At 44.7% G+C, this 27,159-nt stretch overlaps 2 protein-coding genes across 3 annotated transcripts; both read right to left on the bottom strand.

Moving 5' to 3' along the window:
* Positions 1-3,655: 3,655 nt before the first annotated feature.
* LOC130491892 (nucleoside diphosphate kinase) lies at positions 3,656-8,421 on the bottom strand. Its single transcript, XM_056865649.1, has 4 exons — positions 8,289-8,421; positions 6,670-6,771; positions 4,555-4,667; positions 3,656-3,853 (listed from the first exon to the last, which is right to left on the bottom strand). The coding sequence occupies exons 1-4, from the start codon at positions 8,415-8,417 to the stop codon at positions 3,736-3,738; spliced, it is 462 nt and encodes a 153-aa protein (XP_056721627.1). The 5' UTR covers positions 8,418-8,421; the 3' UTR covers positions 3,656-3,735.
* A 6,644-nt stretch (positions 8,422-15,065) lies between these two features.
* On the bottom strand, positions 15,066-25,634 carry LOC130491908 (nucleoside diphosphate kinase-like). Of its 2 annotated transcripts, none has more exons than XM_056865664.1 (5): positions 25,615-25,634; positions 24,226-24,361; positions 23,662-23,763; positions 20,657-20,769; positions 15,066-15,390 (listed from the first exon to the last, which is right to left on the bottom strand). In XM_056865664.1, exons 2-5 carry the CDS (start codon positions 24,352-24,354, stop codon positions 15,273-15,275), a joined length of 462 nt encoding a protein of 153 aa, XP_056721642.1. In that variant the 5' UTR covers positions 24,355-24,361; positions 25,615-25,634; the 3' UTR covers positions 15,066-15,272. The 2 variants fall into 2 exon arrangements, with proteins under 2 accessions (XP_056721642.1, XP_056721633.1); XM_056865655.1 differs by lacking the exon at positions 25,615-25,634 and adding an exon at positions 25,524-25,543.
* Between the last annotated feature and the right edge of the window lie 1,525 nt (positions 25,635-27,159).

Below are 27,159 nucleotides of genomic sequence, written 5' to 3'. Positions count from 1 at the left end.
ACTGATTCCGTTCCAGATTAGTTGAATAGGGAATATTTTCTGTTATTTTTTTAAACTTCATTCTTGATTCTGTGCAACATTTACTCATGGCCTCATAACACAGCAGATGACTGGGAAATAGTAAACTTTTCTTTGTGCAGCTTTAATTGTTTTTGGTATGCATGCATTTTGGTATAATGTAGCTCTAAGAACATTCTTTTATTTTTTACTATGAACTGATTTACGCAAACAAATTGGGATAGTGTTGGGGTGGGGTGGGGGTGTTGGTCTGGGGTTTGAGGCCTGTACTGATGCTAAGGGTTAGCAAATTTCAATAGTTGGCACGTGGCAGGATTTTCTATGGAAGAGGGCACTGCAGACAAGGTAAATTGTATTGCAAGTGCTCCTTCTTTTCACCGCTCAGAATCTTAGCTGACCCTTTTAAAGTTTCTTTTTAAATTTCCTAACTGAATCGGAGTAAAGCAAAAGCAGTTATCAGTTTCTTGTTCTATTGATACTAACACGGGTTTCAGTGTGTGTTTGTTTTTATTGTTGTCATTTTTATGTGATGTGAACACCCTCTCCCATCCATATTTGTATTATGGTGCTAATATATTTGGTAACAATCCTTTATTGGAAAGGGATTAAAACTGTGATTAAATTGAAATTTGTTTCTTTTTAATTTTCATATTTAAGTACAGTCTCAGCCATTTATAAAAAAAGAAAGAAAGAAAAAACACCTTTTGCCCTGGGAAAACTTTATCCAGGCAGAAGTTTTAAAAAAAACTGAATAGGGTTTTTACATCATTTCTGTATGTATTTGATATATAGATCAATATCTGTATAAATTCAATCTTTTATTTTCTTGGTAACATGCGTGGTCAAATGGGAGCGTTTTAAAACCTCTAATGAAATGTACATAACTCAGTGAAAAATGCTTTTGAAGAAATTAATGTTACTTTCATTTTTACCAGACTGCAGATTTTCAAGCATGGATGTGAAAAAGCATTAAAATTATAACTTTGTGTACAAGATGAAAATAATTCACTAAATTTGCCCTTTTTTACACAAAATAAAAAATGTTAAAGTAAAAACAGATGGATTGACTTTTGTCTGTCTTCGGGAATGCAGTTCAGGGAGGTGCGTTTTTGGTAATGTTTCACTTGCATTGGTGGGGGTAGTGTACAGGAGCTGCAAAACGGTTGGGGTAGAATACGTACATCTGCCTCAGCAAGATCTTTGTCTCAAAGCATATTGAAACCATTGGAAATAACTGAATGAAGCTTTCATTTTTGTACTTCAGTCTATTTGATAAATTGTAGCTCTGTTAGTGTTGGACAATGAAGCATCAACTGTGGTTGCCTGGTCCTTATCTGGACAAAGTCAAGCTCCCTTGAAGGTTTGTAAGTATGTCAGTCTCTTGCAATCCTAATCCTCTAAGGCATACTTCTGAGTTTGATATGACTAGTGAATAAACCTCCACAGGATTTGCACTATTCTTTAAAAGATAAACAGGAAGTACCCATCTGTGCCACCCTGTATTCCTTGAAGGTTGAGCGTGGCCCAGCTACTGTTGGGTGCTAAGTGAAATCTGCATACCACTCCCACCCTGCAGACACACCATTGGTTACCAATCAGGTGCTGGACAACTCAAGGATCTGTCACCTACAAACCCCTTTATGGCCTTGGACCCTGCAGGACCGCCTTTTCTGCCATAGTCCACTGTAACAGCCCTACCAGCGTAGTGTAGTGGTTAAGAGCAGTGGTTTGGAGCAGTGGAGTCTGATCTGGAGAACCGGGTTTGATTCCCCACTCCTCCACATGAGCAGCGGAGGCTAATCTGGTGAACTGGATTTGTTTCCCAACTCCTCCACATGAAGCCAGCTGGGTGACCTTGGGCTGGTCACAGCTCTATTAGAGCTCTCTCAGCCTCACCTACCTCACAGGGTATCTGTTGTGGGGAGGGGAAGGGAAGGTGATTGTAAGCTGGTTTGAGTCTCCCTTAAGTGGTAGAGAAAGCCGGCATATAAAAACCAACTCTTCTTTTTCTCTTCAGAGCAAAGGCTTCTAAAGGTGCCATCATGCCATCAAGTAAAATGGGCAACTTCCTGTTCTTCAGCATTCTCTATGGTGGCCCCCATATTTCAGTGGTTTTCCAAAATGTGCAAAACATTGTTCTAGAGGACAGTCTTGTGGAGGAAGTAAAGTTATAGTGTGTAATGGATCAGCTGGGGAAATAGCATCTATTGGGAATGTGCTTTTTTCCAGTGCCTCAACCCAGCCCTACTGTACTATGTGGTTTTACTAGGAATTGCTGTCAGAGTTAAATGCTGTCATATTTTGAAATCTGCTTGCTGATTGACTGAATTGTCTATCATATTTGAAAGCTGCCTTGAGTCCCAGCAAAAAAGGTAGACTATAAATGAAAATAACATAAATGCTGTAAAATTGCTTCAGGGCAATGAATTTAGAGCCTGTGCTGTTCAATTGTTCCTTTCACCTGTCTTTCTCCTGGACTTTTTTAGCCAGTAGCAAGATTCAAAGAACACTGCCTCACAATCACTAGCGAAGGAACAAGATGGAAAGCCCTTGGCTGTGCTTCCTTTCAATACACTGAGGCATTTTCAGTACATTGGTTAATGCTTAATAACACAATGCAGAGGACTGGAATACAAAGTCCGAAGAGGGACAGAGAAAAGTTCTGTAAAGGGGAGCAAGGAATTAAAAGGAATCTTGTTAAACAGAACTTCTGCCTGAAATATTGAATAGCTCCTATTAATTATATATAACCATGTTCCCTGACGTTTTGTGATTGTGCCCATCACCCTTTGTCAGAATTCCAAAGGTGCCCACAGGAACTAAAAAGTTAGGGCCCCTGGTGTTAGTAGTCAGTATGGATGAGTCAGACCTGTTCTGCTTTTATAATACCAGTGCTGAGAATACTGTAGTTGCCAGATATATACATTTAAGTCATGTGTTTAGGGAGCCAGTCACCCCCAGCTAAAGCAGCTTGGAAAGAACTGTCAAATTCTCAAGCAAGACATGTAACAGCGTATGATACAGTTTATAAATTATACAACCTCTCCCATAAATATTAGGAATGTGACTTTTCAATGGTAGATTAGTCAACTGAAACCCTAATCCTAGATTAGGACTCTCAGCCTCTGTTTGTGGAACTGAATACAACTAATTCTTCAGTAGCATAACTATGCAGGCATACCAGCTTCTTCCCTCCTCCATCAAGACCGATGTACAATGCCCACTTGAAATCTACATTAACGCATCTTTAAAGCTTGGATCTTTCACACTACTGCTAACCATGAGCTTGGAGTGTGTAGGTCATTTTGACTATAGTATATTGCTGTGATCGGGGATATTCCCTGTTGAAAGAGTATGCTGGATCATTTCTCAGTTGAAAGTGTCCCATTCCTTCAGGATCCTCAAAGCTGGATTACTATCATTACACATCTGTACCTGATGAGGATAAAATCCTCCTTGTAATTTGGCAGCATAACTCATTGACCAAGATGCCAAAAGCTGCACCGAGATTTTAAAGTTTACAATCCTAAAAGCTGTACAGCAGTGGATGCTTGTTTATATATTACCTTTGATTCCTTAAAATAAAGAAAAGCACAGTAGTTCATGATAGTTTATTTGTTAGTGCCAATAATGAAAGATAACTGATAATTGTCCCAGGTCAAATACTTGAGTGGAATGAGATGCTTTGTTAGAAAAAGGCACAATTCATTGAAAGTCTTATTCATAAATCCAGTCATGAGCACAAGATTTGAAGCTCACAAGTTCTCCAGGCTTGAACCACAGGTTAATCTCTTTCTGAGCACTCTCCACAGAGTCACTGCCATGAATGATGTTCCTTCAAAAAACAAGGATCAAATTGAGGCTTGAAAAGAATTCATAACTTATTTAAGGTACAAATCTAGAACTGAAGCTTACACAACTATGAATTTAAGTTTCTCTAAGCCTAAACATCCCACAGCCCTGACCTGGATGGCCCAGGCTAGCCTGATCTCAAAAGCTAAGCAGAGTTGGCCCTGGTAAGTATTTGGATGGGAGAGCACCAAGGAAATCCAGGGTCACCATGCAGAGGCAGGCAATGGCAAACCACCTCTGTTAGTCTCTTGCCTTCAAAACCCCATGGGGTCGCTATGAGTCAGCTGTGACTTGATGGCACTTTACACACATGCCAATATCCCACAAGATTCAATCCACGCTTAAACCCATACTGTCACATTCTATTAATTAACCCAGTGGCTCTGCTCAACAGTAACTGTAGTATTGCACTTAATTTTTTCAGGGTTTGATTTTTTTTTAACAGTTGTCATCAATGCTCTACAACCACTTTGACTAGAGCAACATTGAACAAGCAAGATAACCCATCCTGTAATACAAAAGAATTATGTTCTGCTTTATGTATGTAGAACCCCAAATATCCCAGTTTTCTATCATAAAATTTATATTCTGCACATTTTCTTCTAAAGGGCTTAAAATTTAGTACTTTCAAGAACAGCAACCTGCAAACCTTCTGAACACTTCAACAGATGTTCTTGTACCAACCTGCCCACTTGAATGCAGAAGTCACCACGGATAGTGCCAGGCTTCGAATCTGCAGGGTTAGTTTCCCCCAACATTACTCTGCCAGTCTTGACAACATTGAGGCCTTCCCAAACCTACAGCAATACAGTTGTTTAATATATGTGGCTCACCCTTGTAATTTAACAGAGGGAAGGGGTTGGGGACCTAAAGACCAAATACATTCTTTAAAAACAACAACCTCAAAACATATTAAGCAGTTGTTTCATTATTTAAAGCAGCCAGTATATCATGGAGTACCTCCAAAAGTGACAAACATGAATTCCTACCACATATGAACCCCCCTTCCACATATGCTCTGTGGTCTCTTCCTGGAGTAATGAGTACAAGGGATAGAAAAACTGCAAGTGAACAGACTGCAGCTTTGGAAACTGGACTCCTTTACCGCTGTTCTGAATGTTATCAAGCCTACATGGGTGCCTAGAAACTGGAAAGTAATTAGATGTTCTCAGTAAAATTAGAAGGGCTCCTCTTACTAAATAAAAATCTAAGCCTTGAAAACATCTCATTAAAATGAATCAAAGGATGCCACAGACTCTCAAGAGCATAAAGATCTACATTTTAAACCAGCTGAGGCACCAATGACTCCTCTTACGGGTTTAATAGTGAAAACTGCAGAATTAATTACAAACAATGGAAACACTAACTAGATATTTATCTTTCATTGAGTTATTTAGAGACCAAGGTTTCTAAAACAGTCTCAATGATATCCCTTGGTTTTAATCTTCCAAAACACTGCGCGTTTATACAGGTGGTCCATTTTGTTTTAAATAGCATGGAACTCACACTGCCTTTTCCTTTTTCTAAGCACGGAAAGTCCTCAAATAGCTAAAACATTCCAACAGTGAAACAGTAAAACTGAATATGAATTAAACAGACATTAAAGATAGATTTCTACCATGACAGTTAACGAGCAATGAAATATACCTGTCTGTCAAGGTACAAATACCGTATATACCCATGTATAAGCCGACCCGCGTATAAGCCGAGGTGCCTAATTTCTCCCCAAAAATGGGAAAAATTAGGCACCCGCGTATAAGCCGAGGGTCGGCTTATAACCCCTCCCCCCCCCACAGGCTTACCTGACAGGGCTCTCCAGCGGCGAGGGTCCGGCGGCGGCGTGGCCCGGGGGGGCCTGGGCAGCCTTCCTGCGGCTGCAGGAGGCTGCCCCAGGCCGCTCCCGGCGGGAGGAAGCGGCGGCGAGGCCCAGGGGGACCCGGAGCAGCCTTCCTGCGGCTGCAGGAGGCTGCCCCAGGCCCCTCCCACCCGGGAAAAATGGCGGCGGGGGGTGGGAAGGGCCGGGGCAGCCATCCTGCGGCTGCAGGAGGCTGCCCAAGGCCCCTCCCGCCCAGGAAAAATGGCGGCGGGGGCCTTGGGCAGCCATCCTGCGGCTGCAGGAGGCTGCCCAAGGCCCCTCCCACCCGGGAAAAATGGCGGCGGGGGCCGGGGCAGCCTTCCTGCGGTTGCAGGAGGCTGCCCCAGGCTGCTCCCGGCGGCAGGAAGCGGCACGGGCCCGGTGGCGGCGACGGCGGTAAGTTTCCCCCCTCCCTCCTTCCCCTCGTATTGACCCGCGTATAAGCCGAGGCCGGCTTTTTCAGCCCATTTTTGGGGCTGAAAAACTCGGCTTATACGCGAGTATATACGGTACTTATTCCCTTTCCCCACAAAAATTCTACTCCTTTAATCGCAGCATTTAAAATAGTTCCTAGCCAAAATTCGATACAGTCCCCCAAGATGTAAGTAGCTCTAGGCCCAGTGTATGATCTTTAAGATTACAGCTCAAATGATTATCAAGTCCAGCAAAAAGCAGAGCAAGGGCTATCCATCTGCCTTGCAAACCAGAGAAAACAGCTATCCAGAAATCTCCAACACTCATTCTCTCTGCTCTGATACAAGAGAAAGGGCTGTTATGGCACACAGGAAAGGGATAAATATATCTGCATTACAGAAGAGAACCAAAAAATTATTACCAGCCTCTTCTGACTCAGGTCCCTCCACTCTCCTTCCCATGAACAGCTGAAACATCAGGTCTAGAAAGATTTATGGTGTAAGTGGCTAAATTCAAGTAACAGTACTTACCATGGCTACTACAGGTCCAGAATTCATATATTTAACCAAACCTGGGTAGAATGGCCTATCTTTCAGGTCAATGTAATGCTGTTTGAGAAGGTCTTCAGAAGCCTTTAGAGAGATGTGAAAGATAAATCATGAAAAATATTACAGGGCACCAGCAAAAGATTAACTCTTCTATTCTGCACCAGAGAAATCCATCGCTAAGTAGGTCCTATTTTAATCCCCGCCCAGCACCACTGAAACAGTATCAAAAGGAAACAGTAGAACACACATTGCCTCACTCAGAAATTAGTTTACAAAGCAGTTTCAACATTATCTATTAGCAGTATTTCCCTTTCACAGTAATGCTGTCAGTACATAACAGATTAGGAGCCCCGTGGCGCAGAGTGGTAAGCTGCAGCACTGCAATCAAAAGCTCTGCTCACGACCTGAGTTCGATCCCGACGGAAGTTGGTTGTAAGGTAGCCGGCTCAAAGTCGACTCAGTCTTCCATCATTCCGAGGTTGGTGAAATGAGTACCCAGCTTGCTGGGGGCAAAGGGAAGATGACTGGGGAAGGCACTGGCAAACCACCCCGCAAACAAAGTCTCCCTTGGAAACGTTGGGATGTGACATCACCCCATGGGTCACGAATGACCCAGTGCTTGCACAGGGGACCTTTACCTTTACATAACAGATTACCTTAATCAGTATAACTTTAATCAAAGTCATACAAGCTTATTTGTGCTGTGTTACATGGTTGTTTTAATACAACCTGCTATACTGCCAGAAATGGAACCCTGCCAGATTGAGCAGTCTGAAGACAAAATTTATGCATGTGCGACTAGGCCACATTTTTAAACAACAGGACAAAAACAATTGGGGTGCATTTTTGTCTTTTTCCACCCTAAATAGCTGCAAAATTTATTTATTTAACTAAGGGCTGGAAAATGCAGCAAAATTAGGTGCTAGGGCCCCATGACAGAATGAACTTGCACCATTTCAGACTGCAGGTGCAGAATTCCTGCTGGGAACCTTTCTTCCAAGTCAGTGAAGAACTGTAACAGGAGGGACAAAGATTTTACCCCTTCTCTTTGCTTGCTGTGGTATGCACAGAGTTTTCCAAGATAGGAGAGCAGTCCAAAACATGATGCTCCATGACCCTCCACCTGCAGTCTTAAGTGGTGCAGTCCACTCTACCACCATCACATCCCCCTCACATTATACACTGGACTTTAGTCTTATGCGTGCGCATTTAGCTTTCTGCATTTTATCTCAAGCTGCTGCTGCTGTTTCTACCCTTTATCTCACATATTTTATGTGTGTTCGCTTGAATCCTACAGAGGGTATCTGCAGCAGATAGGGTTGTTTTTTACCAACTCCCCCAAATTGTTCTTGGAAGGAGGGTCCTCTGTTCCCCAGGAGCTACATTTCAGGTGGCATTTGGGGTTGCAGAGTGAGAGGGGAGGGGTGAAAGTCACATTACACAGGAAGGAATCCCTTCTATCCACTGAAATCTTTCAACTAGTAATGACAAATGGCAGCCCTATGGTTGAACTTGTAACATTAACCCACTAGCATGTCCCCCCACAATGATACAGAGCAGCTTGTCCACATGCTGCTCTTCAAAGCAAGGATGAAACTTACATGCATAAATTTCATAGCCACCAATCGGAAGCCCTTCTGTTCAAAGCGCTTGATGATTTCTCCTACTAATCCCCGCTGGACTCCATCAGGCTTGACGGCAATGAAGGTGCGTTCAGTGTTGGAAGCCATTATTAATACTGCAAGAGAGATGCAGAGAGAAAACTATGGAGACAGACAGCAAAATAGGGCAGCACTGTAATCATTCCTATATTGCAGACCATCACCACAGAAGCTAACTCACCAAACCAAGGACACCAATCCAAAACTCAGGATTTTAAAGCAGGCCAGGATCCAACCACACAAACATATATAAGAATGTACTAGGTATTTCCTGATCATCAGTGTGACTGGCCTGGCCTACACATGTGGCAAAATGAGATGAGGAGGTAACAGAATAGATGGAACCACTTTACAACAGACAGGGGATCGTATTTTGTTACGGTTCCCCTACATAAAAGGCTCACTGCAAGTATAAAACCAGAAGGGCAGGAAGCGCTCTGGGCTAGAATATGTCTTCCTGATGTGCAGTTTTACAGGCAGGGAGTTTTTTAAATGGAAATGCATGCAAAAATAGCAATCCCCACCTGCAGTCTATTCCACCATCTCAGGATTTTACTTTTTCATTCTAGTGCTTGTGTTCCCCAGGCTCCTACTGTGCAAGGAAACAGTTTCATCACCACTAAAACACCCGCTTAATAACAGATTTTTCTACATTGATTTTTCAGAAACAAGCTATAAGTCAGAGCTATTAAACCACCAACCAAAAGGGGGAAAAAACCCCTCACCAAAATGAAGCAACTGTAACACTATTCCTCTCTTGCTTTCCTCATGGGATGAGCCCTGCCACTTCGAGAAGCCCTTAAATTTCTAGCCTTAAAACTCTTAACGCTTTCCTTATCAAGGCCATGGAAAGTCTACTTTTAAAGGGCGACTTTCCAAATGTGTGTGTGTGTGTGTGTGTGTGTTAAGTGCTGTCAAGTCGCTTCCGACTCATGGCGACCCTATGAATGAAAGTCCTCCAGAATGTCCTATCTTTGACAGCCTTGCTCAGATCTTGCAAATTGAAGGCCGTGGCTCCCTTGATTGAGTCAGCCCATCTCTTGTTGGGTCTTCCTCTTTTCCTGCTGCCCTCCACTTTCCCTAGCAAATGAAATATGATAAATCAACACGAAAAGAAAACTGCAGCCCTGACCCGTTGTCTTTATTCGCACGCAAACAAATGCTGCGCGGAGTTTTCCTCCCACCCACCCACCCCCGAACCTCTGCCCCATCTATAAAGCTCGTGGGCGGCGGCTGGGAACTGGACTCTCTTCTACTGGACGACTGTGCCACGTGGGGTAGGGCTGGAGATTCTGCCACGGGTAAATCTCAGAATTGGGAGACACTTATTTCTGTAAGAGGCTAAAAGTCAGGTTGATGGGAGGGGCGGGAGGAGGAGGAGGAGGAAGAAAGAGACGCGTTGCAGAACCTTTGGCTGGAAAGGGGAGGCGGAGCAGAGCCCCGGCCCCGCCCTCCCGGAGAGCCTTTTGTTCAACCCCCCCCCCCGCCTCGGGGCAGCCAATCCCGGCCGCTTCGGCGCCGCCTCCGCGGCGGACTGGCCCGCCGGCCGACCAAGCCCGGCTCGCCCACGTGGCAGGAGGCACGGAAAGGGACCAGAGGAGCCCCCACGCGGCAGCGGCGGAGGGAGGCCCATTCCCGCACCCAGATTGTTATTAACCTTATCACACTTTTATTATGTGATAGGTAGATAATCGGATTGATTTTTATATTTTTACAATTACATCTTTAGATTGGTTCTTGTGGGTTATCCGGACTATGTAACCGAGGGTATTTTCTTTCCTTTGGAAAGAAAATACCAAGACCTCGGTTACACAGCCCGGATAACCCACAAGAACCAATAAACTCTGACCGTGAAAGCCTTCGTGAAAGCATTCGACAATACATCTTTAGATATATTTCATTTTACTTGATTAATATTCATGCTTGTCATACGGCCTTGTATTCGACTCGGTTTCCCCCCCCCATTGAATCTGCTGTATTGTTTTTGTACATCAAACGGTTTTTTACCCTTCCCTTCTTTTCCCTTCTGTATCCCCTTAATCATAAAAACAAACCATTAAAAAAAAAAAAACCCACCTTATTTCTAAAAGGGGCTCTCCCAGACCCTCGCTGCACAACCCGTCTGGGCCGCTTCCGGGCGTCCCCTCTGCCCCGCCGCTCGCTCGCTCGCTTTCCTTCCTCGTTTGGCCCTCTCTTGTTCCCCTCCCCGCGCGCGTTCTCCCTCCCCCCCTCCCCCCAGCAGAGGTGGGGAACGGGGGACGCCACTTACGTCGCGGCGGTTGTCCGGCCTGGAGCGCGTGGCTGCGGCGGCCGTCTCCCTGAGGTCGTCCGGGGGAAGAGGCGGAGCGAGGCCGGCAGGGGAGGGAACCCGACGTCAGCCCGGCAAGGAGGCGGTCTTCCTCGCGGACCTCCTCCTCCTCCTCCTCCTGGCCTGCGCCTCTGTGGACCCCTCTTCGCCTGTGGGGGAAGGTGTGCCCTTCCACACCCACGGCCGGAGCTAGTTGATGTGGTAAAATGAGGAGAAGGAGACCCAAGACCGTTGTTTGCAAGGAAACCGTTATTTATTCGGAGCAGCTGCTACCCAGAGCACTCTACCGAGTAAAAATCTCTGAGCCCCGATTGTACTGAGGAAGGGATATTGATCCAAATTCAAGATATGACAACCCATCAACATTCAGGGCAAAGCTGATAGCACTACGGACATGGAGGCGGCAGTAAAGTAACAGTTCCACCCAGTTCTTGTGATGGTTTACTGTAACCCTCCCTGACTCTTGCCCCAATTCCTTAGCACAAAGACACAGATATTCTGCCCAGCAACAAGCGAATCCCTGGCTATCCTAATACATTTCAATACATTTTACAGAAAGGAAAAGAGATTATTGCAAATTGCTAAATCAGTGGATCTTCCATAGTCAGGGGAAGTCTACCCTGCTGTCTCAAAGTAGCGCCCTTTTCTCATCAAGAGTGGGAAGGAAGGCTCTGCTGCTGAACCCGAGTGATGCAAAACAACCCTAGACTTTGGAGTGGCCGCGCTGGGTGGGTGGGTGGTGGCTTTAACGATCATAAAACATAGCAGTGAAAGAAACAAGGCTAACATCAAGATGCAATTACCCCTCTTCTTTTTTAGTAGTGGAGAGTCCTGTGGCACCTGTAAGACTACCAGATGTTCTGAGGCAGAAACGTTCGTCAACCACAACTCCCAGCTCTGGCCTTTCGTCTTGTCTCTTTGTTATTCTTTGTTATTTTGCTTGCGGAAAACTAACACGGTTACCTCTCCACAGTCTGGCTGTTACCGCACTAAGTATTCCCAGCGATGTATCAAGAGTTTGGAAATGTTATAAAAAAAATCGCTTTAAAAGGGTTTTTGGATGCCACGGCTAAAAAATGGTTGGAAGACATCTTCACAGCTAAAGGGGCCAAACAAAGTGCGAACAGTATTTTTTATAACGTTTTCAAACTCTTAATACATCAGTGGAAATACATAGAAAGTGCGAACAGGCTGTGCTGTAACAGAACTTTAGCACTAAGAAAACTGAAAGGATCTTTTCCAAACATTTGATCTAGTAAAACAGGCAAATCAAATACGTTCTCACAACACATTATGATAATATAGTACATTTGCCTAGACACATCTAAAAAGTAATTGGAACAGTATTTTTTATAACATTTCCAAACTCTTAATACATCTTGTACATCTTGTAGGTTATCCGGGCTGTGTGACCGTGGTCTTGGTATTTTCCAAGACCACGGTCACACAGCCCGGATAACCTACAAGAACCAATGAACTCTGACCGTGAAAGCCTTCGACAATATCTTAATACATCGCTGTAACAGCCCTTGTCTCACGAAGGCCCAACTATTGCTCCACCTGGGGTCCTGTTGTCCAGCCAGATGTGTGGTGGCAGCTCGGTGCTGAAAATTCCTGGGTGTTCAGGGGCCCAGTTCAGATTGGGATCTCTGCACATGGGGAGAGGGGGCTTAAGTCCCCCCCCCCCGGCACAGTCATCTAAACTGGGCTCCCGCTGATCTGGGAATTAATTTTGAACACAACTCCCAACACACTTCCGGTTGATGGAACACAGGACAGACCCATACATAATGCATTGGATAGTAAGGCTGTGATCGAGTAATGAAGTCTGCCTGTTTGGTTCCATTCTCACAGCCACGTACCTGGAACAGAATCACCACAATTACCTTTTGAAAGGATAAAAAGGGGAAAAGGAGAACCACATGTCACCCTGAGCTACTGGGAGGAAAGATGGGATAAAAATATAGGCCCTTCTTTCAACTATATTTTTGGGAGCGCGAAATGAGGACTGGACATACTACCAAAGAAGATTCAAAACAGGCAGCTGAATGTACAGGTTATTTCTGAGTGCTTCAGAAATACACTACCATAAAGTGTTCAGGAACCAAATGGTTTTTTTTTTGTTGCACAGCGATTTTTAGGGAGTGCTCCTCAGGGCACAGTCCTAGGGAGTAAGTTCCATTATAGATAAGATTGGGCTGCAAGTGATCAAACATATGCCTTGGTTCTCTTCCTATCTCTTCCTGTACCAAAGCTATACAAGTGCATTGTCCTTATGGATGGCAGGGTAAACATGGGATAGGGTTGCCAGGTCTGGGTTGGGAAATATCTGGAGATTTGGGGAGTGGTGTCTGAAGAGGGTGGGGATTAGAGAGGGGAGGGACTTCAGTGCCATAGAGTCCAATTTGCCAAACTGGCCATTTTCTCCAGGGGAACTGATCTCTATCGCCTGGAGATCCGTTGTAATAGCGGGACATCTCCAGCCACCACCTGGAGGATGGCAACCCTGCCCCTACAAACACACCCCATTCCACGGATGGCATTGGAGGCATTCGCCTAGAGCACAGTGGCCATGGTGATAGGAGGCACCCCCACCCCAGTATCCACCAGGCACCTGTGGCCTGCTCCAGTTCCTTTTGCTCTCTCCATGCCACTTTCCTGGGGGTTGCCCTGTCACTCCACATGGGGCCTACTTCTGGGTACGCCTGCTTGGGATTAGTCCTGGTGTGTGCAGTGGTATGGTCCCCTTCCCCCTTTTTTTGTACTGCTGCTTCTGTGTGGCAAGGAACTGTGCCTTTAAGGGGGTGAGGTGTGTTCCAGCAGTGCATGGGTCTGCCTCTCACCACTCCTCTGCTTGCATGTCCCCAGGGCTGGATCCCCATGGCTGCCACCCTGCCATTGGTTGGTTCCCTCCCATCTGTCACAGCTGCACTGTCATGCCCTGTGACATCCTCTGGCCTCAACAGCACTGTTGGTGAGGACGCCAGTGCATCCACGGCCCCTGAAGCCCCGCTGCCGGGGCACTTGCCCAGTCCTTGGCCTATGCAGGTTTCCTTTAGGGAATGGAACAGTAGCATCTCTGCCTCAGCAGCCATCAGGATTGCGCTGAATATTAGTTAAAATGTTTAGTTCACTGACAGCCTTGCTATAGATTCTACGATAAAGATGGTGAACCAAATAAAACATTTGCTATGCTAAGTATTCTCAGACCAGAACTAAAATAGCATAAATCCAGTGTTGTTTATAATGTGAACATTAGTGATTCAACTTGGTTATCATGCCAAACCATGGTTTGCACTAAGCATAGTTTAGAATGCAATCATAGTTAAGTTTCCAATGTTCAGGCAATTTGTGATTTATAGCTGCTTTTCTGTTTTAATTTTCTTTCTGCTCAGCTCTCCAGTTTCCAGGTGTACAGCCTGCAGTGGCCACAATAGTAACTATGCTTTATGAATGTGGATATTGTATATAGCCATGTTTTGCAAACCAGTATTCCTGATTTTGGCTTGTCAGCTAATTACAAACCATAGTCTGTCAATTTAGATACTACAGCAAACCACAGTTCACCTATCTCAACTAACTTTGGCATGATGTCTGAATTAAGCCTATGTGTGTCTTGTTCTAAAGTTTAATAATTAAGAGAAGGAAACATGTATGAACATGTAATAAAGAAAAGAATAGCTCAACTCTATGAAGAAGCAATTCTATAATTCACATGTGTTCAATATCAAACAGAGTGATAGAAATAATTCACAGGAGGAACAGATTACTGAACAGCCTTCTCGTTAATCTCCTTTTCTCATACAAGCACACGGCATAAACTGCTATATTAATCCTGCTTTCCAATGGCACAAAAGAGCAATTCTAAGGGGATGGAGGAAAAATTAATAACCATCAGTATAAGCATTAATTACAACGTGTATAAGCATTAATTGCATATCCACACAACACAAAAACAAACTTGAACTTTGCCACCATTTCAGCAACATTTTAACAGTTCTGTCTTGCATTTAATAATTTTTCAATTTGCAGTGATTTACGCAAAATTCAGATTATTTCATAGTGCTTTGGTTTGCACAGCAGCACCATGTCTTGTCAGTTTGTAGATAAACAGAACAGTCATTCAACTAATCTACTTCAGACAGTATATTCTTTTAAGCCAAATCTCCTATATAATATTCCCTGCAGCCAAAAATGCAGTTTTTGTATAGTAGTTTCCCATCTATCTACCTCTCTTGCACAAGCTTAGCCTAAAAGATCAGGTAGAGTCCATTGGTTGCAACTGACCTATGCTAACAAAATTAAGCATGTGCAACTGAGCAACCACTTAATAAGAGCTTAGTGGTAAAAACTGTTGCTCTTTTCTCACACCCTTTTACCTCTTGGCATGTTCTAACTGAAATTAAGTACAATGCAATCCAGTCAATAAAGCATTTTCTTCAGCCAGAACAAAAACAGTAATTGCACATATACTTTAAATCACATGAAGAATATTTCCACAAATGTGCAAACAAGTACATCGAAGGGGATAAAACCCATAAAGGATAATGGAGGTAGGGATTGTTTCAAGGTCAACAGTCAAAGGAGTGAAGGGATAAGCAAGCAACTCATCAATTTTAGTTATAGATCCATGGGTGCTCACAGCTTCTGTAGTCAATCACTTCTTCAGGAGCAAACCATAGGTTAATTTCTGTCTCAGCACTTTCTATAGAGTCACTGCCATGAATTAAATTCCTAAAAGGGGAAAACATAAATAAAAACAATGGGTTAGAATATGATCAGGTGGCATGGTATAGCCTGATCTGGTTTCAGATTCAGATTTATTATAAACACAGCATAAGCCAGTAAAACATATCGGTTATACAAAAGGTAAAAATTTATAGCAATCCACCCAAAAACATACATAATTAAAATTTCCAAATAATTTATAATAGACTAAAATTAACCAAATTATTATTGAATCTAATTGCAATAGCCCAATGCTAGGCATTGAACTTTATATGCAATTGCACAAAATTTGGCTACCTGTTTTGCTGTCTGGACATTCCCTTCCCAGAGGAGACCCTTAACTGATATATGTGTTTTACTGGCTTATGCTGTATTAATAATGAATCTGAATCTAGCCTGACCTTGTCAGAAATGGATGCCCTCAGTAGCCACTGCTGGGTAACCAAGCCTTGGTTTCGGTAAAAAGGAGCGGGAGGGCGAGGAGCCCTTTCCAGGTTTTGGCCTTTGAAGGAGGACTCATTGACGCATAATGTATATCTGGGGGAATCCCTAGGTATATAGAAAAACATTAGTTTTTCCTGCAGTCTATCAGACTTCAGTACCTTGTTGCATTTCAGCAATAGTAAACTTAACTCCAGACGCTACAGAGAGTTTAAAGTTTTATTAAGAAAGCAAACGGGTTCAGTAGGTCTACACAAACTTAAGGCCAGAATACAGATGGGGGAAATACAGCATCTTTATAGGGGACACACACTAGAATTGATTACATGTAATCTTTGAAATGCAAAACATTATGGTTCTTTCAAGCTTCTAGAGGTGCCAGGTTTCTGGCAGAATTGACACCTTGAAAACAGATAGTTGATTTACAATAGGAAGGTGTGCTTTGAAGTGGAAGTATAATGCCTTCGCACCTTCCTCCCAAACTGAAGAGACTTTCCCACGAGACCAGGAGGGGGGGAGAACAGGAGCTTGCTTATCTGGGGCCCGACTGGGTGCCCTCGCTGACACTCCGCCTCCCCAAAGACCCCTCCCCAGGCTTTCTCGGTTTGGCGGGGTAGTGCCGATGGAATTCCGCTACCAGGGTGGGGGCCTTTACGTGCACATCGGACACCCACTAATCATGGCTGGAGTTCAGGTGTCTCCAATGCACGAGATACTCCAGCTGGCCCCTCCGCACCCGAGAATCTAACACCTCAGAGATCTCAAAGTGCTGTTCCCCTTGCACCATAATTGGGGTCGCAGCTGCGGGTTCAGGGTGCCATTCAGGTGCCGGTATAAAGGGTTTTAACAGACTCACGTGGAATACTGGATGCACCCCCTGTAAGGTTTTCGGCAGTTCCAACTCCACAGTAACCTCATTGTTGACCCGGGAGATTGGGAACGGCCCCACAAATTTTTGACTCAGTTTCTTGCACGGACGTAAAGACCTGAGATTCTTGGTGGAGAGGTAAACCTCCCCTCCGACCTTCAATTCCCATTGGGGCGCCCTGTGTTTGTTTTCCTGCGCCTTGTATCTCTCCTTTGCCTGCTCCAAATTTTTTATAAGCCAGGGCCAAGTGTTCCTCACTGTGTTGGCCCACACTGACACCTCGGGGGGGGGGGGGTCGCCACCCGGCAGGAGGGGTATAGCCCCCAAGGGTCCAAATTCCATTCCGTAGACCGCTTTGAAAGGGCTTATACCGGTAGCAGAGTGTACCGAGTTATTATAGACGTATTCCGCCAAAGGCAGCAGATCGATCCAATTGTCCTGGTGGTAATTCACAAAACAGCGCATGTAACATTCTACTACGGCGTTAACCCTTTCGGTCTGCCCATCGGTCTGCGGGTGATAGGCCGAAGACAAGCCCTGTTGTACACCCACAAGTCCTAAAAATGCTTTCCAAAACTTTGACACGAAAATGGACCCCCTGTCACTCACGACTTTCCATGGGAAGCCGTGTAATCTGAAGACCTGGTGCACAAACAAGCAAGCCAGTTTGTGTGCAGAGGGCATTCCCTCGCACGGAACAAGATGAACAAGAGATCAGTGATGACCCACAGAACCGTCTTCCCCTGGCTATATGGGAGGTTGGTTATGAAATCCATCCCGATTACCCGCCAGGAGTCTGGAGTCTCTAGGGGCTTTAACAATCCAGGAGATTTCCCCATTAAGTTCTTGCTCGTTGCACACACGGGACAAGATTTAATGAATACATCGATGTCCTGGTGCATTCCTGGACACCAGAACTGCCTTCTTGCTAGGTGCAAGGTCCTCATGAACCCGAAATGCCTCCCCCCCCGTTGTGGAACTGTGGCTCCATTTCAACACCTCCCGCCGCAGCTCCAGGGGGACGTAGTGTTTATCCCTGTGGGCATCATTCCCGTCCGTTACCTGGGATGGGAGAGACTTATCCCCCTGCTCCCACTGAAGAGCCTCCCCCCACCTTCGTCTGACGGCCTCTGGGTGGTCCTCCGGGACTGCCAAGGATCGGGGGGTAGAGGCAGCCGACTCCTGAGGGGGGATTGGGACCGGCTCCTCTGCCCTGTCTCCCCGCTCTCGCTGAGAGGACTCTCTCTCCTCCCCTGCGACTGCGGCTGGAGGATCCCCTGGGACCGCCAGGGATGGGGGAGCAGGGGCAGCCCTCACCTGAGAGGAGTCTGGGACTGACTCGCTGCTGTGCGGGTTTGGGCTCTGGTTAGAACTCCTGCGCTACTCCCCTCCGGAGTTAAGCCCAGGTGTTCTCGGGTAAAGAGGGATCCCACCGGCCGTTCGACTCTACATTCATATTGCGGCATCCGGGACAGCCCGTCGGCCAGGCAGTTTTCCTTCCTGGGCATGTGTTTAATGTTGAAACGGAACTTGGAAAAAAAATCCACCCAGCGCAGCTGTTTAGCCGATAGCTTCTGCTGACCCAATATAGCCTCAAGATTCCGGTGGTCAGTCCAGACCTCAAAAGGTTCAGCTGCCCCTTCCAGGAACTGCCGCCAGACCGTGAGGGCATGCTTAATAGCCATGGCTTCCTTTTCCCCAATCGGCCAGTTTAGCTCCAGGCTGGAGAATTTCCGTGAAAAATAGGCACAGGGTCTAAGCACCCCTTGGTCATCCCTCTGAAGGAGCGCACCTCCCATTGCCTTCTCTGAGGCGTCTACTTGAAGGGTGAATGGCTTAAAACAATCTGGGTGAGCCAGAACGGGCTCGGAGGTAAAGCGCCTCTTCAGGGTCTCAAATGCCGCCTGACATCGGTCAGTCCAAGGTACTTGGTATTGCGCAAAGGTAGCTTTCTGCCCCTTCCCTTTGGTTTTAAGCAGATCGGTGATTGGCAAGCTATTTTGGCAAAGTCCTGGATAAAACCTCTGTAAAAATTTGCGAACCCCAAGAACTGCTGAACCTGCTTGCGAGTTCTGGAGGGTTCCCACTCCCAGACCGCCTGAACCTTCTCGGGGTCCATAATCAAACCATGGGGGGATACAACATATCCGAGAAAGGACAACTGGCTCTGGTTGAATGCACATTTCGACAGCTTGGCATACAAATGGTTGTCCCTTAAACGACGCAAAACCTCCTGCACCAAATCCCGGTGTTCCTTGGGGTCCCTGGAGTAGATCAGAATATCGTCCAGATAAACGATCACCCCTTTAAACAGTAGATCATGTAGAATCTCATTAATTAATTGCATGAAGCATGACGGTACCCCAGATAGACAGAACGGCATGACCATAAATTCAAATAACCCATAACAACAAGAAAAGGCCGTCTTTGCTTCATCCCCCTCCTTAATCCGGACCCGGTAGTAAGCTTCCGCCAGGTCAAGTTTCGAGAACACACAGCTCTCCTGGAGAGCACTCAGGAGATCTGGGATTAAGGGAATGGGATAGGCGTTAGTCTCAGTAATCGCGTTAAGCCCCCTATAGTCTACACACAGTCTAAGATCAGAGGTCCCCTTTTTCTTCACAAAGAAGCAGGGAGAAGAGAACGCGGCTTTGGATGGCTGTATGAACCCCCGCGCCAAGTTCTTGTCAAGGAATTCTCGCAGCACCGCTTTCTCTTGGGGGCTCATGGGATAAACTCGGGCTTTGGACGGCTTGATGTCCTTCAGCAGTTCTATGGCACAGTCCGTCATGCGGTGAGGAGGTAACAAGTCACAGTCCGTCCCCTCAAAAACTTCCGCAAAGTCACTATACTCCGGGGGCAGCGTGTGCGCCTCAATTGTAGCGCCATCCCCCCCTTCGCCTCTGGGCATGCAATCCCGGCCATGTCTCTCGCATTGGGGAGCCCCAAACACAACCCGCCTCTGTTCCCAGTCGATGCTCGGGTTGTGTCCCGCCAGCCAGTTGCTACCGAGAACCACCGGGTAGGAGATCTTAGGCACTACTATGAAATGGATCTGTTCCCAGTGGTCTCCCACCCCCAACAACACCTTGCGAGAGCGCAAATGGACCGGGCCCCCCCGCAGATCACTCCCATCCATTTGATGGAAATGCAAGGTCTGGTCCAGTTCGCGAGTCCTGACCTTCATGCATTCCACTACAGCCTGATCAATCAAGGTCCGGGAACACCCGGAGTCCAGGATAGCAACGACAGCCACAGGTTCCCCTCTCTGGGGGTTCCGCAACACAACAGGCAGCAGCAACGTTTCCCCCTGGTCACTCACCCTACTCAGAGCCGGTTTGGTTTCTTCCGAGGGTGCCCTCCATGCCGGCTCTCTCACAGAAGGCCGTCCTCGTTTTTTGCCGGCGAGGGATCTCTGGAGCGATCCTGAGGGCTAAGGCTGCTCGGATCATAAGACGGTTCCGCTTGCAGGGCCGCCGTCCCGCGCCGGCTGGCAGTCCCCTCTGCTTTTTTCCGCTCTAGGGTCCGGGGTGGTGTAGTCTCCCGTTCTCGGGTTGCTCGGTTGCCTGACCCCTCCGCTGATGCTCTGTTGCAACTTGCCACGAAATGGCCCATCCTCCCGCACTGAGGCAACTAAGCCAGCCTCAATAGCCAGCAAGGTGTCTGCCTAGCATTCTGTAACAAGGCCTCAGCAAAGAGCTCGGTCCCCTTGCCCAAGCGCTGGGCATCAGTTGGGTTCTGCAGTGGAGCTTTGGTGATGTAGGGGTGCACTACATGGGGAGACTAGAAAAGGGAGACAGTATTGGGAGTGTTGAATGGGGAATGATATGTAATTGGCAGGACATGGAAGACAGAACAGCTGGCAAGGGATGCAGTTGAGAATGAGGTGGAAGAGGTTAAAGTGAGCCTGGGGGAGGGGGCTAGAGAATGGGGAATTTAATAAAAAGACACTTTAGGGTTTACCTGCCAACATGTATGCAGAAGTCTCCACGAATTGTGCCAGGTCTGGAATCTACAGGGTTAGTTTCTCCCAGCATTACTCTGCCAGTCTTAATGGCATTAAAGCCTTCCCATACCTTTAACCACACATACAAAAAGAGATGAAAGTGATTCTCTTATTACAAATTTGAAGGTGACATTTTCTCACATTACATTTTTGTACACACACTGAATATATCCAGAAGATGAAGCACTCAGATTCAGGCTTTCTAAAAGCTGTTACAGACAATGGACATAATCCAGGATAACATCATGTGCACTTAAACCCTAGTAATTTTCTTAAGAACATAAGAAGCTCCCTGCCGGATCAGACCAGTAGTCCATCTAGTCCAGCATCCTGTATCACACAGTGGCAACCAGTTACTCTGGAGGGTCAACAACAGGGCACACAGGCCAAGGCCTTCCCCTTATGTTGCTTCTAGGCATGAGTATTCAGAGGTTCCCTGCCTCTGAATGTGGAGGTTCTCTTTAGTCACCATGGCTAGCAGACACTGATAGACCTATCCCCTATAAATCTGCGAAATCCCCTTTTAAAGCTGTCTATGCCTGTAGCGATCACTACATCTTCTGGCAGTTAATTCCACATTTTAATTTGTATGGGGCTTACATATGTATAACTAGGGTTGCCAACCTCCAGGTGGTTATACAATTCAAAAATCGTCCCTTGTGCTATAATAACAGAGTTGAAGGAAAATAACAAGCACTGATGGCTACTGGAAACATCAATTAGACTTTTTATAATTCAGTCATAAAAATCAAACCTTATACAGTGAAACAGAAGCAAAGTCCCGTAGTGAAAAACAAAACAAAATATAGACAGACTTCTATCTCAGCAAGAAAATCGCTTTATTTTCATGTTTAATACGATGTCTCCCTATGGATTGAATACAGCCTATGATTATTCCTGTTTTTTGTAATACGACCTGGTAGCTTTGAACATGTAATTGGCATAAGGCCTTCATTCTTGTTTCCAAAATGTATTGTTTCTTTAATGCAAGCTTGCACCTGTTGGCAATATAGCACATTCAAGCATTGCTATGAGTACTCATTGTTAAGAATGCTACAAGCCTTCCTCATGACAGATGCGATATTATTCACTGACATTTGGCATGTATGTGTTAAGACTCCTCTGTATAATTACATAGTAATATTAGTATTCTTAAGATTGTACAGCATATTTAAGTCTCGCATTTTTGTATTATTTCTTCTTATATAGAGTCAAATATACTTTGCTCAAGCCACCTTAAGCCCGATGGACAAAGCATCAGCGAAATAGGAATATACCGAAATCCTATTTCGGGCTTAAAATATTCAAAGGAAATTCTCCTTAAAGAAAAGGACAATTCAGCTCTAATTTTTGTTATAATATACTTTAAACCAAGTTTTGGCTTGATATTCTTCGGCTACATATAGCCAACATCAATCTGCAACTACCTTTGCCTGCGATACCTGTTTCATCCGCGGCTCGGCATGCCGCTAGTGCCGCCTCAGTGAACGGATCAGGAGACCTTACCCGGCGGAATTTATTTTCACTACGGGACTTTGTTTGCTTCTGTTTCACTGTATAAGGTTTGATTTTTATGACTGAATTATAAAAAGTCTAATTGATGTTTCCAGTAGCCATCAGTGCTTGTTATTTTCCTTCAACCTCTAGGTGGTGGCTGGAGATCTCCCACTATATTACAACTGATCTCCAGGTGACAGAGATCTGTTCCCCTGGAGAAAATGGCTGCTTTGGCAATTGGACTCTATGGCATTGCAGTCCCTCCCCTCCTCAAACCCCGCCCTCCTCAGGCTCCACCCCCCAAATCTCCAGGTATTTCCCAAATCGGAGCTGGCAACCCTATATATAACTGTGCCTTACAGACAGTCCATCAAGCAACAAATATATAAGTGATGCTTGTCTGAAACTGCACCATGGACTGTTTATTCTGACAAGATCACCATCTCAAGGATGGTTTTTCTTGTTGTATCAGATCGACCAGCCCCCCCTCCCCAAGAATGACACTTTGAGGGCTATTGAACTGTCCCAATGTTCAAACACTGTTTACCAAAGAAAATTCCTTCTTCAAGCAGAAGGCACACAGCAGGTAGCATGCTGTGTCAACTGCAGTTGCATAAATTAATGTGGAGATTCTAGGAGCCATCGGGGTGGGATTGAATTTATTGCATTTTAAATTGGTTATGTTGTAATGTGATCATATTGTATTTTAGATCATGTTAGCTGCCCTGAGCCCAATACACTAGGGGAGGGCAGGATAATACTAATACTAATTATCTAGAAACACCAGTGGATAGTGCAGGTGACATCACTGGTAACAGACAATACAACCTCTGGCATGTCAGTTTCATGTCTTTACAGTCTTCTCCCTGCTTCCTTTGCTGAGTGTGCTCACCTTCTAAGGGCTACCAAGCAGGAGCTATATTTCAGTAATACCCCTCAAGCAAGAACGTGCTCATACAGAAAGGAGTAACTTTGATTAGAATGACATAGCAATATTACTTACCCTGAAATTTCTGATTTAAAGATAACAATGTCAGGCTTTACTAGAATTCATTTTTAATGTAAGAAAATATTGATAACTGGCTACTGACACAAACACATTAAATTCTATTAACCATGTTTTACTATATTTTGAATGTAATTACTGACATATATGGAGGTTTTTTTTGTCATGCCTCCCTCTTCCAATATTCCACAAATAGCTTTTCTGCTTCAAAAATTATAATCTAGTCTCTCATTAATTTTGTGACCTTGTCCATTATTAATATCAGGTTCTCTTATACTTCCTCTTTCATTTTTTTAGTATACCAGGATTGTATTCTGTGATTATTCTTCACAGCCTTAAGAATTAAAAGTTTAATTGTTGTTAAGAGTCCAAATTGTAAGCATTCAGACAAGAGCCCACAGAACAAATGAAGTACAGTTTACTCATCTTTTCCTAAAACTTTGCTTGTTGAAAACTTACCATGGCCACCACAGGACCAGAGTGCATATATTCAATTAAGCCATCATAGAATGGTCTGTCTTTCAAGTCAATGTAGTGTTCTCTCAGGAGGTCTTCAGGGGCCTACAAGGATAATGAAGAACTTAAGAACATCTTGCGTCACATTAGATTAACCACAGGAGTAGTATTAATCCTTATACTGTATGCACACTTGTCAAAGATTGAGCCAGCACCATATTAGTCAACCAATTTGCTTGGCTTGTACAAATTTGAAATGTTCTTTGGTATAGTGCTTTTCACCAAATCAGTGCCAAAGCTGTATTTGCTTATCTGAGGACATGTGAAGCATTCAGGTGAAAATATACCTCAAAGGACACTTCTTTTAGATTAAAGAAATCCGCTTGCCAAAATTAGTCTGCTCAGAATAGCTTTCTCTTCTGGTAGATACTGGAAAGACTCCAAAATACCAGGCTATCGTACACAAGAAATTATACTTTTGACAGGAGCCCATGGAGAAAAATAAATTACATTTACGTCTAATGGATAGTGCTATCTTCAGAGGAACCACTGAAGAAGAAAACTTACATGAATTAGTTTCATAGCCACCAGTTTGAATCCTTTCTGTTCAAATCGCTTGATAATTTCTCCCACGAAGCCCCGCTGTACCCCGTCAGGCTTAATGGCAATGAAAGTGCGTTCAGAAATAGAAGCCATGGTGCCACTATGCAGAAAAGCAAATAGAGGCATAAGAATCAAGAATTAAGTCTGGGTACAATGGAGGTATGGATGGTCTAAAACACAATCTATCACAGAGCTACGTTTCAGTATTAGGCTGCTAAAAAGGCATTGGCTTAATTAATCCTCTATAAGCCACAGTGCATATAGCATATTTGTATCACATCAAGACAAGCCCAGACCAACAATAGTTGCACGAGTATGTAGGTGGTAAAATACATAAACATGTTGGGCAAAAAGAATACAGATATTTTACAGTCAATTAGAAGAGAATATATTACAGGAATACTCCAGGCTGTGCTGTAACAGAACTTTAGCACTAAGAAAACTGAAAGGATCTTTTCCAAACTATTGATCTAGTAAGACAGGCAAATCAAATACGTTCTCACAACACATTATGATAATATAGTACATTTGCCTAGAAACATCTAAAAAGTAATTGGAATGAAGATTCCTACTTCAGGTGTTCAATTTTAAACACGGTAAATTTACTTCATTTCCCATACAGTACAGAATGAGCAAATTCAATACAGGAATACTACACTTTCTGTACGCTTCATTATTCTCAATAATCCTATACCATTCTAATTTTGTACTCAGATCCTAAATACATTTACTTGGAATTTATTTCACTGGAACCTACTTTATGTAAATGCATTTAGGCCCCAGTGTTAGAGAAGTCGTCAGTGATTTCGGTTATAAAACACATTCAAACTCATCTCATCTGTCTATTATAAGCTCACAGGAATGTGCCACATGTGCTCTTCAGATCTAAAATACCTTTGCAGAAGCGTGCAGGCACTTGGTTCCATATAGCTTTTTCATCATATACCATCTCCTCTCAGGGACTTCCCAGATCTCTAAAATAGGGGGGCCATTAAATCTCATGCTAGCATAAAATACTGGTAAGCCTTTAAGGTGCCAAAAGATTTCTGTTTATTTTTGTTGCAATAGGCAAACTCCTCTAGAGTTCTTCCTCAAATGGTTAGACACTTTAGGCACTCCTGAATCTCTGATCTAATGAACACCATCAACTTGAATTCCTTTAACTGCACTCCGTTACCATCCCTCTGCATCCTTTCCACACTATCTCATGAATCCTTTATACCTTCCTCAGCAGAACTACATCTCATCACCTCCAAACAGACCTCAGACATCTTCCGATCCTCCTGGGCCCCTCATTTGCCCTCCAGCTCCAAGCTTCACCCAGCCTGGCTAGGACTGCATAAGCGTACCTACCTGCCTGCTCGTGCTTGGGTGACTGAGCTGGCACTGGCAGCTGTGCTAACACCACTGATACTTTAAGCCTCAGACAGCCTATCTCCAAGGTTCATTTTGACTGGACACACGCCCCTTCATCCCCATGTGTCCTTAGCGGTCTGCTGGGTCACTAATTCGCAAAGCAGAGCCAACTTCCTGGCTCCCTGTTTACCATCTGTTGTTTCTTGAAAACCCTACCTTAAACATTTCTATACATATTCAGGCTCCTCAAAACTTTTCAGAAACCCGAACATCATCATCAATATATGGAGCTTTCAGAGGATCTGTAATTTAGCAGTAGGGTTCAAGATTTACATGTATAAGGTCCCAGGTTCAATCCCTGGCATCTCCAGTTCAACTTCGAAAAAGAATGCAAGCTCTCAATATCTGAAAATGCTGGGCTAGATAGAGGAATGATCTGACCACAAGGCACTTCCTATAAGCTAAGCAGTACCAGGCTCACGACAAGGAGGCAGGCAATGGCAAACCACCTCTAAAGGTCTCTTGCCTTGAATACCCATGGCAGAGGTTCCCAAACCTTTTGAGTCATGGAGCACTTTTAAGGAGAGAAATTTGTCACAGAGCACTAGTTTTCACCTAGCACCTATATACTAAACCGAATGGCAGTAGTATTTTTCTTTCCAATCTCTTCACGGAGCACTAGGGGATGCTTCGTGGAACAACAAGTGCTCCTTGGAGCAGTTTGGGAACCTCTGCCCTATAAGTCAGCTGTGACTTGACAGCAAACCCCCCCCCCAAAAAAAACCCAGTCTACTCTCTCCTTATAGTGAGCCTCTTATGGTATTAAGTTGTCTAAGTCTGGAAAACAGTTCATGTCCCTTCTGTCCTTGGTAACCCAATGAATTCGAAAGCTTGTTCTAATTCTCACTGAGGTGGTAGACCTATGTCTGGGCTGATTTGATGTTTGAAAATAACTTATGTGAAAGCCAGGGCTTTAAAGGACAAAACCAACACCTCAAACTGGGCTTGGGATTGGATCGGTAGCCACTGTAATTGCTCTAGTATTGGGGCCACATGTTCCCAGTAGATGGCCCGACCAGTATTTTATCTGCAGCATTTTGCATTAGCTGCTTCTTCAAAATAAACTCTAAGGAGAACCCCAAGTAGAGCACATTGCAATAGTCCAGTCTACATGTACACAGTGCAATCCTATGGCAAGTTACTCCAGTTTAAGCCAATCGACTTCAATGGGCTTAGATTGGAGTAACACACCATAGGATTGTACTGTATGGCATGGATTACTGTGGCTAGATCTGACTGAACCAGGAACAGGCACAGCTAATACACCAGCAGAAGCTGGTTCTTCAGACCACCTCATCCTCCTGGTTTTCTAATATGATTGCTTGGTCAGTGCTCCCAAGCTGTGAACCTGGTATTCCAAGGGGTGTATCACCCCCAACCAAGACAGGAGAGACCTTGAGTCCATGGTCTGCCTTTCTGATAACCCTAGAGAACCTCTGTTTTGTCAGGATTAACTTTCAGCTTGTTGACCCTCATCCAGCC

Source organism: Euleptes europaea, chromosome 1, assembly GCF_029931775.1.
Source record: "Euleptes europaea isolate rEulEur1 chromosome 1, rEulEur1.hap1, whole genome shotgun sequence".
NCBI classification, from domain to species: Eukaryota; Metazoa; Chordata; class Lepidosauria; order Squamata; family Sphaerodactylidae; genus Euleptes; species Euleptes europaea.
The sequence above is the reverse complement of the archived record's forward strand: the minus strand, read 5'-3'. Positions and strand labels throughout refer to the sequence as shown.